Source organism: Oncorhynchus nerka, linkage group LG24 (assembly GCF_034236695.1).
Source record: "Oncorhynchus nerka isolate Pitt River linkage group LG24, Oner_Uvic_2.0, whole genome shotgun sequence".
In the NCBI taxonomy this organism is placed as follows: domain Eukaryota; kingdom Metazoa; phylum Chordata; class Actinopteri; order Salmoniformes; family Salmonidae; genus Oncorhynchus; species Oncorhynchus nerka.
Window position 1 is genome coordinate 41984095 of NC_088419.1, and position 20477 is coordinate 42004571.

The window sequence follows — 20477 nt, forward strand, 5'->3', positions numbered from 1 at the left end:
ATACTAATTGAGTGTATGTAAACGTCTGACTCACTGGGAATGTGATGAAAGAAATAAACGCGGAAATAAATCATTCTCTCTACTATTATTCTGATATTATTATTTAGATTATTATTCTTAAAATAAAGTGGTGATCCTAACGGACCTAAGACAGGGAATTTTTACTCTGATTAAATGTCAGGAATTCTGAAAAACTGAGCTTAAATGTACTGGTGTAAACGTCCGACTTCAACTGTACGATTACCAATGTGAGTATGACGAGATTGGCACACGCCAAGTAGTGAGGAGGTGACGGTCTAGCAGGGCCATGCTGTGTGTGTGTTGGCTACTGTGATTGTGAGGGAGTGACACAGGAAGGAGGGGGGAGAGATGAGACAGCAACCAACCAAGCCGACACGCACTATAGTGTACTAAAAGCTGCCATTGCTAGGTTATTTATCATCCAACATGATTATGTAGTACCTGACTTGACTGCATCAAACCGGGAGAAGCTATTTGAGCTCTACTGTAGGCTAATTGAGGCTGCATGCACTTTCTCATCCTACACAGTTACAAACAACAAGACCTCAATTCAGAATATAACTTAGCAGCCTACCTGTAGTCTCTTGGTCGTTGTGGCCTGTCCTTCTCCATTAACTTTTAATTCCATGATTTGTTTTCCGTCTTCCATTGATTTAGGTATCTCCTAACATTTGCCCCACAAGGAGGCTCTATGACTGTAGCCTATTGCCAATTTGATGACTTCCGATTGGCCTACATCAAGCTTACACGCGCCACTCTCGAGCAGCAGCATAAATTATGCAATTTCTCTCTCTCGCTCTACCGAAGCAGTCGGGTTCGGATCTGTATGCGTCCTTCTGGACAAGTCAGTTAAAATTACACATACCCGAAAGAAATTGCTCGGGTCCTATGTTGGGTCTCGGGTATTTGGGTACAGGTGGATCTGTGGAGACCCCTCGAAGGCATTACAACATCTCTGCTTGATCACTCTCCGCCCAAGCAAGGCATGTGATTTGTTTGACATGTTGCGAGGCTTCACTGATTTAAACCGAGATTCCACAACATTTTAGCTACTTTCTGCCATGGACTTCATCAGCCTTTCCGATTAGGGAATTTGGTTCACTACGAGGCTAGAGTGAAGTCAAAGGGAGTTCAAATGTGACTTGGATTTCAGAAGCGGAGGCCGTTGGTGTCAGAGGCCATTTGATGTGATGAGATTCATTTCCAGAAGTCAGATGTCGATGTTTTCTATTGCTCATCAGCTGTGAAATAGGTAGTAATGCATTATCTATGAAGGAGGCTTGCCAGTGTTTGAGATAGGGAGGCTGCAGAGAGAAACTGCCAGATCTCGGCACACAATCAGTAGCTGATGTTTAACTCCTCATGACAAGTCTGGGTGATTAAAACTGGGGGAAACTAGACCAGAATAAACAGCAGCAGATGTAAGAACAACACCGTGAGAAAAGGGAGAGGAGAAACTCAGTGCCAGTTATTTTACAGTTTAACCAAGTGGAAATACCTTTGACAAGTCCAAAAGCTTTGTAAAAAAAAGTGTTTAAAAAAAACACACTTTTTTTTAGAGTCTAGTAATGCATAGAGGTTGTCTCATAAATACTAATGGTGAGACTAGACTATAGACTTTAATTGGACTAGACATTAATAGGAACAGACGCCTCTCTATGTACTCATTATTCTCTCTCTTTATTCTTCTGAGGCAGCAACAGTGTTTCTCAACTCCCGTCCTCAAGTATCCCCAACAGTACACACTTTTGTTGTCATCTTGGATAAGTACACCTGATTCAACTAGTCGACTAAGCATCACTCTCTTGACTCTGGGATCTAGTTGATAGTTGTTACTTAGTTAAAACAGTACTACTTTAGTTCATACTCAGACCACGTCTCGTAAAGCCTCTTTGACCTTGTTCAAAGTTCAAATAAACTATTGTATTGATGAGTTGATTGTTTTATAAATGTTTACTCCATGAACTTACCCCCCCCACATACTCTAGTAAGTATTAGATTGTCTCCTGTGTCTTAGTGAGAAAGTGTTAAGCACTTATTGATTTACTGTAATCGGCCGTCTTTGTGGGGAGCTGATATTGTTTTTAAGCCTTCTCCACATGAGTGACATTTCATAAAGCTGATGACCGTAATGTTCCATTATCTTCTACAAAAAAACTTAAAGCGTGCTTTTAGTTGCTGAAGGGCGAAGAGCTTTGCGTGAATAAATTATTATTATAATGATTATAATACAGTAGATCAGTTGTCACCAAGTCAAGAGCACTTTCGCAGTCAAAAAGCAAGCCGAGATCTACCGCTTAGATTTTAATTTTTTTTTTTTTTACATGACTTCAAAAATGTAACGTTAATTAACTTAATAAAAACAGTTTTTTAGGAATGAGGTTTGGGCAGTAGGCCTAATACATTATCACAGCATATTGGGTTTATGCTTGGCCTGCCAAGATATTTCAAACCTCAAGCTTTGATAAAAATAAAAATAAATGTTTTATCAGATGGTGTTGCACTCGCGAGACACTGCAGATCATAAATTGAAATGATTAGCTTTTATATTTTACTGGACTGCTAGTATGGTACCTGCATCTGATGATCATGCTTGTAAGACAACTGGGAACTCGAAAAAAAACAAACAAACAGAAAAAAAGTCACCACTACCATTATTAGTCAGTGATCTTCAGGTCGGAATTCCAAGTTGGATGACCGTTCAAAATTATTTTTCACAGTTGGATCTCGTTGTCTTGAACGCGCTGAAGTCGGACATTTCCGAGGTCACAGTTGTTTTGAACACTGCATTAGTCTCAGCCAAGGGAGGGAGAGGGCAGCAGAGGGTCCGCCTCTCACGGTCCCCACTCTCACCTTCCTTTCATCCTGTGAGCCTGGCCAGAGACAGGTAAAAATAGACAGGACGAGCTGCTAATAATAACACAAATGCAGGGCTATCGATACACTTGACTCTATGTTCATTGTCGCTCCAGCGCAAGTGGAATTACGGAGAAGCGTGTTCTATGTTTTGTAAGTGTTGAATAAAAACAGTCTTGACAGTGATGAATAAACACTTAAACATGAACTCACTAATAAAAACAGCAGCCCTTTGCTGTATTCTTTGACAATCTTTCTGTGTTCATGGTTTAAAAGTTAAAAAAGTTATTCAATCTTACTTAAGCTAGTATCAAACTTTGTTGGGGTCGTGGAAGCTCTGTAGGCACAGTGATTTTTGTCAAGATGGCGCCGACGAGGATGGTTGACGTCTTACATGCTCCAAACCAATTGCGCTATTTTGTTAGTTTTTTTGCAACTTATGTTTTAAACTTATTTTGGACATAATGTTACTGCTACTGTCTCTTATGACCGAAAATAACTTCTGGACATCAGAACTTTGATTACTCACCACGAACTGGAAGAAGCTTTTTCCTTTAACGAGTCCGACGAGAAGGACATACTGCTGTCCCTGAAATGGGCCCAATTCACCGTCATTTGCATGAAGAAAATACAGTGGAAAAGAGGAGGTAGGTCGGGCTGCCTTCTGAGAATCGGTAGGCGAGCGAGTAAACTCCCACTGCCATCTGTCCTACTTGCTAACATGCAATCATTGGAAAATAAAATTGATGACCTACGATGGGTGGGTGTCTTTTTGTCAAAAACTGCTGGTGCGTGATGTCTAATATTAAAGAAGTCTCGAGGTATTGCTCGCCTGAGGTAGAGTACCTTATGATAAGCTATAGACCACACTATCTACCAATAGAGTTCTCATCTATATTATTCGTAGCCGTCTATTTACCACCACAGACCGATGCTGGTACTAAGACCACACTCAACCAACTCTGTAAGGCCATAAGCAAACAAGAAAATGCTCATCCAGAAGCGGCGCTCCTAGTGGACGGGGACTTTAATGCAGGAAAACTTAAATCAGTTTTACCTCATTTTTATCACTATGTGCAACCAGAGGAGAAAAAAAACTCTAGACCACCTTTACTCCACACACAGAGATGCATACAAAGCTCTCCCCCGCCCTCCATTTGGCAAATCTGACCATTATGCTATCCTCCTGATTCCTGCTTACAAGCAAAAACTAAAGCAGGAAGTACCTGTGACTCGCTCAATACGGAAGTGGTCAGATAGGCGGTGTCAGAGGAAAGCCCATAAAATTGTCAGAGACTCCAGTCACCCAAGTTATAGACTGTTTTCTCTGCTACGGCACAGCAAGCGGTACCGGAGCACCAAGTCTAGGACCAAAAGGCTCCTTAACAGTTTCTACCCCCTCCATTATTTTTGTACACTGCTGCTACTCGCTGTTTATTATCTATCCATAGTCACTTTACCCCTACCTACATTTACAATTTATTTTAAACTGTAGTTAATTTGGTTAAAAAAATACAATTGAACTGCACTGTTGGTTAAGAGCTTGTCAAGTAAGCATTTTACGGTAAGGTCTACACTTGTTGTATTCGACGCGTTTGACAAATACAGTTTGATTTCAGCTATCCAATTGGCCAGTGCAGTAAACGCACTCGATTTAGCCACAGATCTCCCGGTCCACCGGGTAGGCAAAGTTTTTGTTTTTTCAGACTAATGAAATGGTTCAAAATGGGAACACTTTGTCTACCCGGTGCACAGGGCTTCTGAATCAATTGCACATACCGTCAACAGCGAAACACGGAAAAAAAGACGAGGGCAAATCTTTATTGTTGGCTTTTCTACAGAAATGTTTGGTGATCGACTCGAAATGCCTTGAAGATCGACCAATCGGCATCCACTGCAGCAGATTGTCATTATTCTCTTTTTTGTTTTACTACAAATTGTCACCGTGAGTGAGAGTTGATGATGTCATTATGTTTTAGATAACTGAAGAGAACTCTTGATGAGGCACAGTGCTATTTGTGTGATCTTAGGCAAACTATGACTGAGTTTATAGGACTGTTGTAATTCCCACAGTCTTTTCTTGCTCATGTCTTAGGCACTAGATAGTACACTTTTTCTCATAGAATACTCATAACTAAAGATGTAAGAAGACCCTTGTGTTGAATTAGGCAGTAACTTACTACCTTGAGAGGAACAAACGGGTACACATTTCCAGTTGAATATACTCTTAAAGTGCCATTTTAAAAGTTCTCCGATAGCCAGTCCATTTCAGAAGCAGTTCAGTCACCTCCATAATCCCTCTTTAACCTGTGGTGAGAGTATGCTGTGTCTGTGGTTATTGGAAAATTAGGATTAACCAGGCACGTGCATTGGCTCAGCAGGGTCTGAGACATTTCATCTACAGTCTGTACGGTCCACTGAGAGACCAGGCAGACAACCCACAAAGCCAGACCCAAACACTGACCTTTCTGCTTGGACACACACACACACGCTTGGACACACACATACACACACTGGCCTTTCTGCTTGCACTGACTTTTAGCCACAGGCGGAGAGTGGTAACATTTATCTGCAGCAGGGTGTGTGAGGGAGAAAGTGAGTGAGAGAGAGGCTATTGCCTTTGTCTCTCTGTGGATTGTATTTATCATGCTCTTAGGGTCACCTTTCAATATGCTTGCCTCAAAAACAGCAATATAAGCAGATTTCAGTGCCCTGCTGCTATCCTGTTAGAGTGTGAGTTAACTAGCTAGAGGCATATTCACACGCTGGCCTTTCTATCTGTCTGAGTCACCGCAGCATGTCCTTTTCCAAAAAAAAATATATATAAGAGAGAGAGAGAGAGAGAGAGAGAGAGAGAGAGAGAGAGAGAGAGAGAGAGAGAGAGAGAGAGAGAGAGAGAGAGAGAGAGAGAGAGAGAGAGAGAGAGAGAGAGAGAGAGAGAGAGAGAGAGAGAGAGAGAGAGAGAGAGAGAGAGAGAGAGAGAGAGAGAGAGAGAGAGAGAGAGAGAGAGAGAGAGAGAGAGAGAGAGAGAGAGAGAGAGAGAGAGAGAGGGGTACCATACCTATAGTATAACGTGTGATATCAAATGCCAGTCAGAGGGAGGTTTGTGGGTGACTAAACCATACCTTTACTGTCCACTCACATGGAAATAAATAGTGTTTGATGTAAAATGCCAGTAGGGTGAAGGTTATAATCGTGACTCAAATACCAAGACATGCTGTGGTTGTATCCCATGATATGTGGTGGGAAAACGTATAGTATTCCTTACAGAGAAATAAGATCGTACTGTGTATGCCTAGGAAGTCTGTAAGAAAATGTTCTCGCCAGGGTTAAAGCCATTGTCAGAGAATAGACCTAATTAAAGAAACATTACTCATTATTATGAATGAATCTATCTATCTCTTAGAAAGGTGTACAGAATTTTTTTGATGGAAACTTCACACCATTATCCATATGCTGACAGACTCTGAAATGAAATGATCAAGCTCAATTAAATGTGTTTAATTAATTGCACGTGGTGTATTTTTAATTTCATGCATTCTGCCGTTGTTCACCTCTGTGGCGCTATAGTATGGACATGTGTTTGGGGTTAGAGGGAGCTTTGTGTACCATATGGTAATTAGTGTAAAACAGTAAGTTAGCATTTTAATTCTACCAGAGAATGACTACCGTTGTAAACCCACTATTCTAGTCAACCTCTCCTCCAAACATGGGTTATCTGCACAGGCCAGCATTTCCTCATCATAGCGCCATTGTTAGGGATTTATTGTGTGCGTGTATGACATTGTAGAATGTGACTCACTCGCCCCCAGAGCGGTGGACAATAACATATCCTTGAATAACACTTAATAATTTGTAGTGGGTGCCTGTTTCCTATTGAATCGTCCTTGGTTTCGAAATGATGTTTTGTTTTTAAGTGAAGGAGAGGACAGGGAGCCTGTTTGGAGCCCTGGATAGTTTGCTTTCTGTTCTGTTTACTGGGAAGGGACGGCTGCTCCTCTTCCCCGAGTCCTGCTAATGAGCAGCAGGAGACTGGAACATGGCAGACGCGCACTGGTCATCCGGATTGCCGTTCACGACACCCCTCTCTCCCAGGCTCCCGAACACAACAACAGGGCCAATGACATCCTGCCATGCTGTCACAGCAGCCCTACAGCTCCCACAGCTCTGTTTGTGTTCTTGTATGTTCTCAGACTATTCTTTTGTTTGTCTGTGTACAGTTAAGTGATAATGCCAGAGAAGACAGTGTCAGGAGGATATATTGGCATGGGTGTTGTTAGGCCCGGGATGAATCCAAAGGCCAGGAAACCGTGCCAATATATCCTCCTAACACTGGCTTCTCTGGCATTATCACTTGATACAACTGGTTACCAACCTATTCAAATGATTTACATATTTTTATTCTTACTGTTTTACCCTTCCACAAGATATAGTTGCAACACAAATCTAGGGTTGCTACTCAAGGCGGCTGGTCGTTCGCTCTTTCGGTTCGGTTGCAAGAGAAACGACCCAGTCATTAAGTATTTTGGTTCTGTATCTATAGACACGACCCAGTTGTTCGTTCAAAATGTTCTATTGCCATACTGGCTGGCAATGTTCTTATCCCTTGCTTGCTAGCTCACCAACTACGGCTGATTTACAGTCACGTCAAACAGTGCAGCCAGAATAACAACAAAGTAGCTGCAATTCAATTCAAATTATATTTGTCACATGCGCCGAATACAACAGGTGTAGACCTTACAGTGAAATGCTTACTTACAGGCCCTTAACCAACAATGCTTTAAGGTGTTTAGTCTCAGGGTCCTTAGCTTAGTGATGAACTTTGAGGGCACTATGGTGTTGAACACTGAGCAGTAGTCAATGAACAGCATTCTCACATAGGTGTTCCTTTTGTCCAGGTGGGAAAGGGCAGTGTTGAGTGCAATAGAGATTGCATCATCTGTTGGGGTGGTATGCAAATTGGAGTGGGATAATGGTGTTGATGTGTACAGCACTTCATGGCTACAGACGTGAGTGCTACGGGTCGGTAGTCATTTAGGCAGGTTACCTTAGTGTTCTTGTGCACAGGGACTATGGTCGTCTGCTTGAAACATGTTGGTATTACCGACTCAGTCAGGGACATGTTGAAAATGTCAGTGAAGACACGCCAGTTGATCAGCGCATGCTCGGAAGACACGTCCATTTGTTTAAGCTGTTTTCTAGTAACATTTATTTGGATACATCCATAACAATGAGCTAATGATGTGCGATGTCACCTGGCATAGAAAATGTGCTCACTCGTAAGGACACTGTTGTTTAAAGGAGCTAGCCAACAAACACTGCTAACACAATCACTTCATTTCATTTGACCTGTTTTCTCTTGATATTTCCGTAAAATTGATGCTGATTCATGATTTTGACTGGCTGAGGAAAGCAGCCTGCCTGTCTGTCTCACCCCGACTCCAAATGGTTTCAATTTTAATATTGAAGCAAAGTTGCAAATGTCGGGAAGATAGACCACAAGGTTTATACAAATCTCCGCTGTTGAAAACTAAATGTTAGTCTAAAAGAAATGTGAGATGATGTCTAGATGCTTTTTATAGTAGAGATCAAGTTTATACATTGCTTGGCTGGGCTGATGAGACAGTGGATTGCGTGTCAGGTGGAACAGAGTAAATAGGCATTTTAACATCATAGATTTAGCCAGTGGTAACTTGTGGAATAGACACCGGCTAGAATGAGGTTTTAACCAATCAGCATTCAGGATTAGACCCACCTGTTGTATAATACCGTGTCGGTCTGGCCCTGGGGCCCAAGGGTATGGTAGAAGAAAGGACAGGGTAGTGGCCAGCGGTTTGATGATTAGTCGACTAGTTGAATCAGGTGTGCCCCTCCTTGGGCAACATTTTTACACTGTTCTCAGTTAAGAAACACTGGGCAGTTGCGTGTGGTGCTGTCTACTATAATATACAAACATTTGGATCTATATATTTGGATCTTTCTCTATCTCTGTGTCTGTCTCTGTGTCTGTCTATTGGTGAAGGGAACAATAGCCCTCACCAGGTCCCATTTCACGGCTCCCAGGGGACAGGGTTCCCTCTCTCTCGTTGGGACAGGGACAGAGTTACAAGCCCGCTGAGGATGAACGGCTAGCCTTGGCAGAGCAGAGCCGGGAATAAAAACGTCCTCATCATGGACTGTTCTCGAAGACAATGGTGCCACTAGAATCAGCACAACCCGTGGATTCCAGGGGTTTTCAAGGATTTCTGCCCAAACCCTGGATTATCTGCCCCGAATGGGTATGAATCAACTGACGAGATGTCTGGAAAGGAATGTACCAAAGATAATGAAAGGTGTTTTGTACTAGTAAGAATAAGTATTCAGAGTAACAATGTTTTCGCTACCTTGAAGTTGACACAACTTCACACAAGTTTTATGTTAGTGTGCTGGATCAACCTAAATGGATGTGGGCACGTTCCCAAATGAGAAAGAATACCTTTTAATGTTTGTTCACCAGCTGAAAGGAACACCTGGGCTGTTGTGTTTAGTAAGAATACAAATAGACTCTCAATCACCCACGACTCCTGTTTTCCAAGGGCATTTTTGCATACGGGTAGGCCTCTATAGCTGTTGCAGTTATCAACAGTCTAATATAAAGTAAACGCTGTGTCTGACCTGGGGCTAGGCTGTTAAGCTACCATGGTTGCTACTACTGTTGTTCTGCCGTCATTACATGGCGAGGTTGGCTAGGTTTATCCCCAAGTTGGTGGATCCACTCGATCAGGGCTGCTGTGTGACAGCCTGGGGGGGGGACTCACATTTTGGACTCACCTTTCAACCAGGGCCGATTGATCTTGTCTTTATGAATGAAAAGCTATGGTGGTGTTTATTCCGCTTCATGAAATACCCATCAGCTTCATAGCAGTCGATTGGATATGGTGTGTCACGCTTAGAGACGCTGGCACGTACGGTGCAGTATAGTAGCTGTCTGAACACCTATTGTTGGCATGTCTTCAAAACCCCCCCCCGTTTTAATACTTAATGGATCGGTCCACTACTGTCACAAGGTGATGGGGATGGGCTGTCACGTTTGACCGCCAGTCAAGACGCCATTTTGATTATATCCATGGTTTGTCTGTTGTTTTCATGGGGCTTAATTAGTAAGTTATTTTACTGTTAGCTAGCTAAATCCTTGAATATATATATATATTTTTGTGGCTGATCTGTTTTTGAAATATAGTTTAATACCCACTGCCTTCTCTTTCAAATGGCCATATTTTTCACAGATTTTGGTCATTGTGCTTTCGGTTAAATCCACTCTCTGTATGCCAGAGTCTTTTCCCATATTTTCTGTATACACAAAGAGCTTTTGGATGAAGCCCAGATTGGGAAAGCTTTGTGTGGTGTGAAAGGTCTTTTGTGCGCATTTACAGTGACCTCTCTCTCTCTCTCCTCTGTTTGCCCGCCCTGCTGAGAGTTCTCCTTTGAGAACTTATTTCAGATTGGCCTGTCTATTGATACATTTCTCACAGGTTTTTTTTTTTTGTGCCAGAAAATAGCCATTTTGACAAGTCTTTTGTTCGGGCTCTGTCAGTTTCTCTAAATATATTAAAGATTGTCCTGTTATTGTGTTTTTCCCCATTTGGCTGGAAGAAGATGTTTTTTGATGTGGTCAATTTGTCATCCAGAACATTCTCATTTGACCAAAACTCAGCAAATGGCTAAATTCCCTTTTATTTTAAATACACGTTATTATCAATATCTATATTATTATAGTTAAACATATTACTATTGTCTTATGTGAACAATATTATTTAAATACTTGTTAAATGTATTATAATAATACTTTCTGCCCAGTTAATACATGTTGATGATAATGCACATTCTATTTATTTGAATAACATGTGAGTAAAACAGAGATTCCCAGTAAATTAAGTTGCCAGCTAGTTGGTCTTTGGGAAGGAAGCATCTTCACTGGTAGAACTGGTGCAAAATGGACACCTGAGGGATGAAAGAGAATTCACTTGAATTACACTGGTTGGACCCAGCCTCCTTCGCCTGCTTTTTACGAGGTCCAAATTCAGCAAGAACTACTCGAGTCCAGCCTAGTCATAGGCATTAAATGATTTACTCAATACTGATGGAAATGCCATGTAATTATTGTATGTATGTTGTAATTATGTTTCATAGTTGTTTCTACTTTGAACTACATATGACTTTCACAATCAAACATACTGTGGCGTCGCTATTGATCATAGATTGCCCAATTTAATAATGAATCCGTTAATACAGATTTAAGTTTAGTATACTCATGATAAATACATTTCAAATGCCTATATTTTCATAAAGGGGCACCTTTATGCCCTTTGGTGACTTAAGTTAATAAAAGATAATGTTACAAATATATTAACATTTCCATTTTAAAGGGAATGTGTTAATTGATGGTCCGTTATATAATATATTTCTTTGTGATGTATTTCAGCTTTAAAGTGCCACTGACGTGACCTTGACATCATTATTTCCTTAGTCTATATAAAGTAGTTAATAAGTTAATTTGATCAATCATGTAAATTCTGGATTTAAAAAAGAATCTTGGCTAAATTGCATTTTTTGTAGGGGTGAAAATACAGGTTAGACTCATTTTGAATATGGAATGTAACAAACATAGTGGCCTGTTAACGGTAAACTAACAACATCTCTTAAGTTAATTTAGCAGTAACTTTATTTTATTCCCATAGTATTTTGATCCAATTAATATAATTTCACATTTTCTTGGAATTAAATACTTCTATTTTTAAATAAAACAAATTTTCAAACATTTGTTCATCTATGCTATCTCAACTCAAAGAGAACCAATCCTTTTTGTTGTGTTGTTTTTACAACTAAATGGAGTCCTTAGACAAGAAGGAGATACCGGGTGAGCCAGGGTCTCTTCAGATTGAACAGCATTAAGCTCATATATTATAGTAGCTAAAAAAAACGGCTAGTACTGGGGTCTGTATTGAGTTATTGATTAGCTAAAATAGTTATTTCAGGCTAATTACCCAAAGAGTGGTAAAGGGATTGATTGTAAATAGTGTGAAAGAAAACAGTCTGCGAACAAAGGGTCAGACTGTGCAGGTCCATTCTACCAGCAAGACTTGAATGCATTAGACTTCTTGACTGATGTGAAATATCCTCATGTTGCTCCAATTTTGAACTGCAGTCAACAGAATAGGAAAGAGTCTGAAATATATATTTTTTGAAGTACTTTCTAAAGTCGATCAGAAATGCCTATGCTTTATTTATATTACAAAACGCGTGGTGAAAAATAGATGTGATGTCAAATATATCTATAATATATGCTTGGGATATGCAATTTTTCAATATTTTCATCATTTGTATTATTTAAAACTTCATGCTGGTAACGTACCGTATTAATTTGTACCGTACATCGTTCTTTTTTTTTTAGATGTACTTTGTTGCAGTATTTGTAGACGTTCATTTATCTCATGGGCATCAAGCCTTTTAAAGCCTGGTAAATTCAGGAACTGACTATCCATTAGATGTATTTATTTATTTTATTCCAGGATGGGCTACTTCATTGTTGTTTTGGTCACATCATTACTTGCTTGATCCATATGATTGTTTTCCCCCCTTCATTTCCCCTTTTATATAATGCCAGAGATTTAGTTTTGATTTGGTCTTTCATGTTGAGAACACATTTCATGTTAATTGATGTGTTATGTGAGGAGTGACTAGAATTGATACTTGAATTAGAGTCAGGGATGCAGGTCAACGAGTATTTCAGCTAATGAACTGAAACCTTACAGTATCTGCCTGGCCACCGTAAAGGAAAGTGTGAACTGTCACAAAGTTCAATTGTAGTAAACCATTTTCAGGATTATTTTCTCTAAATGCATGACTAATTTGTGCGCCAGTTAACCAAAGGAAATAGCCATATTGCGGGAAGGTTTGGCTTTGGCTATTCTAGCCGATGTGTGGTGAGAAGTCTGGTACAAAATGGCTGCCGTGCTTCACCCTGATGGGTTTTGCTGCTACACATCTTTGGTGGCTGGGGTGCGTCTTGAGTCGAACTGTAACAGTTTCAGTGGCCCGGTCACCCCTACTGTACATTAGATTGACCCTATGTAACGTCCCATTTGGTTTGGTTCTCCGATGGTTCGGTTATTACGAATCACGTTTAATATGTGCGTTACAAACTGTGACATACATATTTTTTTTTTGCTTCAGATGTAGAAAGTACATAAAATGGCTGTCTTTCAGAGACCGTTATGACCGAAAGATACAGCCATGAAATGGCTCCGGATTTTGTCAGCCAATGGCATGCTCTGCCGTCTCTTCCCAGTAGCCAATCACACAACGATGCATAAGGATGCCTGTGTCTACGTCTGTCTACAGTACACAATACACAGAGTGCGCTAATTGGATACTGTGAAGGGACTTGGGCGCACGTTCCTGGGGCAATGTTATGGTCGTGTAGGGTTACTCGGGTGAGCAGCTGAATTGGCACACTGTTTACATGTTCCCATAAAGCTCCCAGAGTTCTAATGAAGCATGTTTCAGAAATCTCTGGAATGATGTAAAGAGTTTGTGGATATTCTCTTTTTTTCCTTTCACGTTGTATTGTAAATGCACTATCCCTCTAATATCGGTTTGTGAGATCTCTTTGTTCCCTTAAACTGTTCAGTGGAATTCAACAGAAGTACCAATATCCTGATAGGATAATGATGTGTTATCGGTGTAATAGTGCACAGGCTTTCTCCTTCCTTTTCAACATGGTCTTCGGTGTGCACGTGTGGAAAAACGGCTAGATGTGCATCTGATTTGGTCTTTGGGTAACGGAACCCAACAGCATTGCCAGTCCCGTCCTCCACTAGTGTAGTGAAACAATGTGGTTATCTTTCTAGACCTCCGCGGTCATATTGAGTGCGACTCTCCTCCTCCACACTCCCTGTGGACAGAGAGGAGAAAGGAGATGCTGCGTGCCGTTTCACGCTCCCGGGCATGATGGGTTGCTCTCGGGGAGTGCGGCGGCGTGACCGTCGACCCACGCAAATATACCATTAGTACCTTTTCCATCAGCTATTCAGGTGTGTCCGTCCTGCACTCGGGGGGGGGGGGGGGGGGGGGGGGGTGCATTGTTTGCTGAAAAATATAGTTTCATTTCTCTTTCGCTCTCATTCTCATTCCTTTTGCCAGAATCTGAGTGTTGGGGTAAATGGGTGCCGTGCGCTGTGCTAAATTGAAGGTGAGAGCCATATCGGTCGCTGGAGAGACACAATGCAAACTCCAATTACCATGTATTCACTATTCACAGTGGCCGCGGCACGCCACGCAGGCAGCACAGTAATCAGATAACTGCCCAACCGCCAAGGGCCAAGCAGCACTGGAGCGCCGTGTAGACGAGTGCATGAGAGTGGCAGAGAATGTTGAAGGGCAAGGCTAATGTTACATTTCTGTAGAGAGTGTTGTGCATGTACGATAGGAGACGGAATGAAGTGGCTCTTTGACTCTGTTTGCAGTGTGTTACATGATTGTGCTCTTATCCCTTAGCTGAGTATCTCTCTCTGTCTCTCGCTCTGTCTCGCTCTGTCTCAATGTCTCTCGGTCTCTCACTCTGTCTCAATGTCTCTTTGTCTCAGTCTCTCTCTCTCCACTCATAGAGTTGATTTCATATTGTTGGTCACCATAATGATGCCAAGGCAGTTCATATCCCTCTGTTTTTTGGCCAAATATTAGGCCTATTTATTGATTCATTAAAAAAAAATTATTCCAGCATTTTATTCAGTGTGGTTAATGGTCAGAAACGGGCGCTTTCAGTCAGTTAATTCCTTGATGTGATATGTCTGACAAGGATGCTCTGCTTCGAGAGGGTTTTCCACATGCAGCCACCGAACGACTCCATCTTGAATTGCTCTTATTTGTCATGCGGCTTAATACTGTATAATTTAGTTTGCTAAATTAATTTGCGAGTGAGCTGCTAGTGTCAGTCAAGAGAAAGTGGAAGCTAAATGAGGGAATATTTCCAGCCAAACAGTGTGGCTAATGTCAGAGCAGGTTAATTGAATCCTGGGCGTTTGAGTCTGAGTTGAGCTTACGGTAGGTAAACTGACTGAGCGTTTCATGACTATTACACAAACGAAACTGCTTTACGTTTATATTACAATTGGGGTTGCACACGCATGCAATTACAGACACGAATGTACACCACACACACCTCCTCTGTTGTACAGCACATTTGAGACCAATAACGAGTTAGGATTGTACAGTAGCAGCCCATTGGTCCATGGCTAAGCTGGGATCATTTGGATGTTAGCAGGGTGTGTCAGGGCAGAGTTCCATTTAGTTCATAATACATGTCTACAGGTCTGTGATGGTCCATTACGGCCGTCCACAGCTGAGGGTTTTGCAGCTTTGCAGATGCCACTTTGTGGATTGGAGTGTAGCATGAGGAGACATTGTCTGAGCTCTGCAGAGTGTTGGAGAAAAGCTGTGTACAGTCAACTGAAGGATGTGGCTCTATGTAGATATTGCCCTGAGCCACATATCTAGGATCAGATTACCCGAACCGCTAATAACTTTTACAGGGGTACATGGAAAGTCAAGAATACAAAAATATCTGACCCTATTGGACCGACCAGGGTCTGGCTTTTACACTATTAAGGTACAGTGCTGTTGATGGTTTCCTACTGTACAGTATTAAAGGTACAGTGTTGTTGACTGTTTCTTACTGTACAGTATTAAAGGTACAATGCTGTTGATGGTTTCCTACAGTACAGTATTAAAGGTACAGTGCTGTTGATGGTTTCCTACTGTACAGTATTAAAGGTACAGTGTTGTTGATGGGGTCTTACTGTACATTATTAAAGGTACAGGGCTGTTGATGGTTTCCTACTGTACAGTATTAAAGGTACAGTGCTGTTGATGGTTTCCTACTGTACAGTATTAAAGGTATAGTGTTGTTGTTGGTTTCCTACTGTACAGTATTAAAGGTACAGTGTTGTTGATGGTTTCCTACTGTACAGTATTAAAGGTACAGTTTTGTTGATGGTTTCCTACTGTACAGTATTAAAGGTACAGTGCTGTTGATGGTTTCTTACTGTACAGTATTAAAGGCAGTGCTGTTGTTGGTTTCCTACTGTACAGTATTAAAGGCAGTGCTGTTGATGGTTTCCTACTGTACAGTATTAAAGGTACAGTGTTGTTGATGGTTTCCTACTGTACAGTATTAAAGGTACAGTGCTGTTGATGGTTTCCTACTGTACAGTATTAAAGGTACAGTGTTGTTGATGATGTCCTACTGTACAGTATTAAAGGTACAGTGCTGTTGATGGGGTCTTACTGTACAGTATTAAAGGTACAGTGTTGTTGATGGTGTCCTACTGTACAGTATTAAAGGTACAGTGCTGTTGATGGTTTCCTACTGTACAGTATTAAAGGTACAGTGTTGATGGTTTCCTACTGTACCGTATTAAAGGTACAGTGCTGTTGATGGTGTCCTACTGTACAGTATTAAAGGCAGTGCTGTTGATGGTGTCCTACTGTACAGTATTAAAGGTACAGTGTTGTTGATGTCCTACTGTACAGTATTAAAGGTACAGTGTTGATGGTTTCCTACTGTACAGTATTAAAGGTGCAGTGTTGATGATGTCCTACTGTACAGTATTAAAGGTACAGTGCTGTTGATGGGGTCTTACTGTACAGTATTAAAGGTACAGTGCTGTTGATGGTTTCCTACTGTACAGTATTAAAGGTACAGTGCTGTTGATGGGGTCTTACTGTACAGTATTAAAGGTACAGTGCTGTTGATGGTTTCTTACTGTACAGTATTAAAGGTACAGTGTTGTTGATGGTGTCCTACTGTACAGTATTAAAGGTACAGTGCTGTTAATGGTTTCCTACTGTACAGTATTAAAGGTATAGTGTTGTTGATGGTTTCCTACTGTATAGTATTAAAGGTACAGTGTTGATGGTTTCCTACTGTACAGTATTAAAGGTACAGTGTTGATGGTGTCCTACTGTACCTGTACAGTATTAAAGGCAGTGTTGTTGATGTCCTACTGTACAGTATTAAAGGTACAGTGTTGTTGATTGTGTCCTACTGTACAGTATTAAAGGTACAGTGCTGTTGATGGGGTCTTACTGTACAGTATTAAAGGTACAGTGTTGTTGATGATGTCCTACTGTACAGTATTAAAGGTACAGTGTTGTTGATGGTGTCCTACTGTACAGTATTAAAGGTACAGTGTTGTTGATGATGTCCTACTGTACAGTATTAAAGGCAGTGCTGTTGATGGTGTCCTACTGTACAGTATTAAAGGTACAGTGCTGTTGATGGTTTCCTACTGTACAGTATTAAAGGTACAGTGTTGTTGATGGTGTCCTACTGTACAGTATTAAAGGTACAGTGCTGTTGATGGTTTCCTACTGTACAGTATTAAAGGTACAGTGTTGTTGATGGTGTCCTACTGTAGAGTATTAAAGGTACAGTGTTGATGGTTTCCCACTGTAGAGTATTAAAGGTACAGTGCTGTCGATGGTTTTCTACTGTACAGTATTAAAGGTGCAGTGCTGTTGATGGTTTCCTACTGTAGAGTATTAAAGGTACAGTGTTGATGGTTTCCCACTGTAGAGTATTAAAGGTACAGTGCTGTCGATGGTTTTCTACTGTACAGTATTAAAGGTGCAGTGCTGTTGATGGTTTCCTACTGTAGAGTATTAAAGGTACAGTGCTGTCGATGGTTTTCTACTGTACAGTATTAAAGGTGCAGTGCTGTTGATGGTTTCCTACTGTACAGTATTAAAGGCAGTGCTGTCGATGGTTTCCTACTGTATAGTGTATTAAAGGTACAGTAATATCGATTGCCCTCTTTATATACTGTTACAGATGAAACGCTGGTCCCCTGCTATCTCGTACACTCCGTGTCACCTCATGGTGCCTCATTAAAACAATAGAAAAACCCTCTCCTCTAACTCTCTCACTGACTTCCCCATTCAGCTCAACAATAGGCCTGGTTTGCTCGATGCATATATTTACTAGGTTGCTTCTCCATGTTGCTGAGCAATATTTAGGAGATGACATTTCTTTTGAGAGGATGACAAGTGTGTAGATGTTAGTTTTCTTTTCATTCATTTTTCTGGCTTGGACAGTGTTGTGATTCAACGAGGTTCAATGGGTTAACCTGCCCAGGGTACGATGGAGGATGCTCCTGGTAAAACGCCCAAGAAATATGACTAACGATGAATAATGTCTCTCGTTCCCGCCGCACATTTATTTGAGTCGTTTCTACATTTTATTCGGGCTCCTTTAGTTGAATTCATAGTGGTATGCAAATGCACACAAAAGCCAAAATGTATTCAAACAAAGTGTCTTGTCTTTCATATTGAGCCCAACCGCCGAGATCAGCTGTGAATACTCGTATACCTTCCAGACGGTTCTGCTTATAATCACTCCACTAACTCCTCAGTACAGAACTGTAGAACTCCTGAGCTTGCCTATGTTATTACACATGCACACGTTCCCTGCCTGTAACACTGAAATGTTTATGAAACTCTATGTATTTTCTCTTCTCTGCAATGTAATGAAGCTATTAAGCCTGGCCGGTAATAATGTTTTCATAATTGGCCCTTTCTATTGTTCCCCCTCTACTTCTAATTACCATGATATATTTCTATAATCATATTTGTGTATATATATATATATATATATATATATATATATATATATATATATATATATATATTTTTTTTAAAGAGCAAATTCTATTTCTAAAGCGGAATATGGCCTTGTCTTCTTTCTTCTTTGTTCTACAGAGATGTTGAAGGAGTTGAACCAACAGCGCAGAGCGAAAGAGTTTACAGACCTGAAAATAATTGTTGAAGGCAAAGAGTTTGAAGTCCACCAAAATGTTCTAGCTTCCTGCAGCCTTTATTTCAAGGACCTGGTGAAAAGGTTTGCCTTCCCCTCCCCCTCCCTCACCTGCTTTTGATCCAGTCTGTTCTTTTCATAGGGTGCATTTGTGTGGCTTTTTTTTTTCTTCCCTCCCCCCCTTTTCTCTCTTGCAGGTGTGTGAAGACTTTTGGTTCCTATCACAGGGCCAGCAGCCTCCTTCTCCTCCCACTCCAAATGAATGTACCTCTAAAACCATGGGACAGAAAAGGTCACAGAGTCTACCTTTTCCTTACCGTATAGAGACAAATAACTGCATTTACATTTTGATGAGCAGAGAAAACGTTCAATGACTTGGGGGGGTTCCAAGACTCACAACTGTAGGGGCTTTCAACCAAATGAACAAACTGTAGGTTACCATTAGTATATTAAAAAGATGGGGACGCTTCCGAGTTGCAAACAAGAGGAGAAAACAAACATGAGCCACATCTCTCACCACCACACTACTCTTTAGCCAATCACTATTTTCACAGGTTAACACCATTCTCCATGTTTCATTTGAAGTGGACCTGACTAGTTCCCCATGAGTCTATCCCTCACATGTCTCTGGGCTGTTTTGGTTCTATATTATGTGGGTGGGTGTGTTTGTGCAAGTGAGTGTGTGTATGCTGATGTGATTGGAGGTTTACCTGCCAGTGCTAGGATGTGTTCCTTGGTTGTTCCTGTGTTTGCGAAGTGTGTGTGTGTGTGTGGGGGGGGTATTTTCTTCAAGCTGAGTCAAAGCCATCTCCTAGCGTCCTCACCCTGACTTCAGGTTCTTGCAGGTGTCCCGCAACCAATGTTCCCTCGTCTCCTTGACGTGTGTTTGTTCTCCTGTGCACCGCGCGCAGACAGACAAAGACTAGAGAGAGAGAGAGACACTGTACATTACAATAGGAAGCGCCAGTCTAAAATCTGAGGGAGGCTGCCTGCTAGTTGCCCTGCAGCCAAGCTGGCTCTATTGTGAGTTCATCAGAGGGCGCCACGCTGCTTATCAGACATGGAGGCGAGCCAGCCAGGAGATGCTTTGTGTGTGTCACTCACATCAGCATGCACAACACACAGGCCAGAAAAACACACTCTCTCTCTCTCTCTCTCTCTCTCTCTCTCTCTCTCTCACACACACACACACACACACACACACTCAAACAGTTGTTCTTGCTGAATGGGGATGGGCACTGAGAGAATAGCGAGCACCAGCCCTCTCTCAACCACACCCTACTCATATTCACACATACAGTGCACATCCACACGGCACACAACCCACAACCTTCAGTTTGCTACAGACAGACTTGTGTTGGTGGAGCTGTCGATAGGATTCCCCTGTTTCTCTCCCTTATCTGAGCCAAAGTTAGGTTGTGCATAGAGAAAAGGTCCCCAAAAGGCACAAAGTCCCCATAGGAATGGAAATAATTTGTATCAGGTTAGGTTCATCTGCCTGCCTGCCTGCCTGCCTGCCTGCATACGTTCTGATATTGTACTTGCTTAATTTGGCTGCTTGATAGAGAAAATGCTCATTAAATGTATAATTTATTGTAAAACAACATTAATTTGTCATCCTAACGTGGGCCTTTCTCATCTAGATTAAATCAACAATAGAATTTCCCATTTAACCGTGCAGTTAGTGGAAATTCCATGAATATGTATGTTAAACTAATCAATAATTGTATAACTTTTATAATGGTATAAT

General features: G+C 41.3%; 1 protein-coding gene across 1 annotated transcript in view; it reads left to right on the forward strand.

Annotated features, from left to right (window-relative positions):
- The window catches only part of LOC115108006 (kelch-like protein 29), a 333260-nt gene that overhangs the window by 225236 nt on the left and 87547 nt on the right, over positions 1–20477 (forward strand). Inside the window, 1 exon segment of the mRNA XM_029631860.2 lies at positions 18673–18811. Coding sequence (XP_029487720.2) covers positions 18673–18811 — 139 coding nt within the window.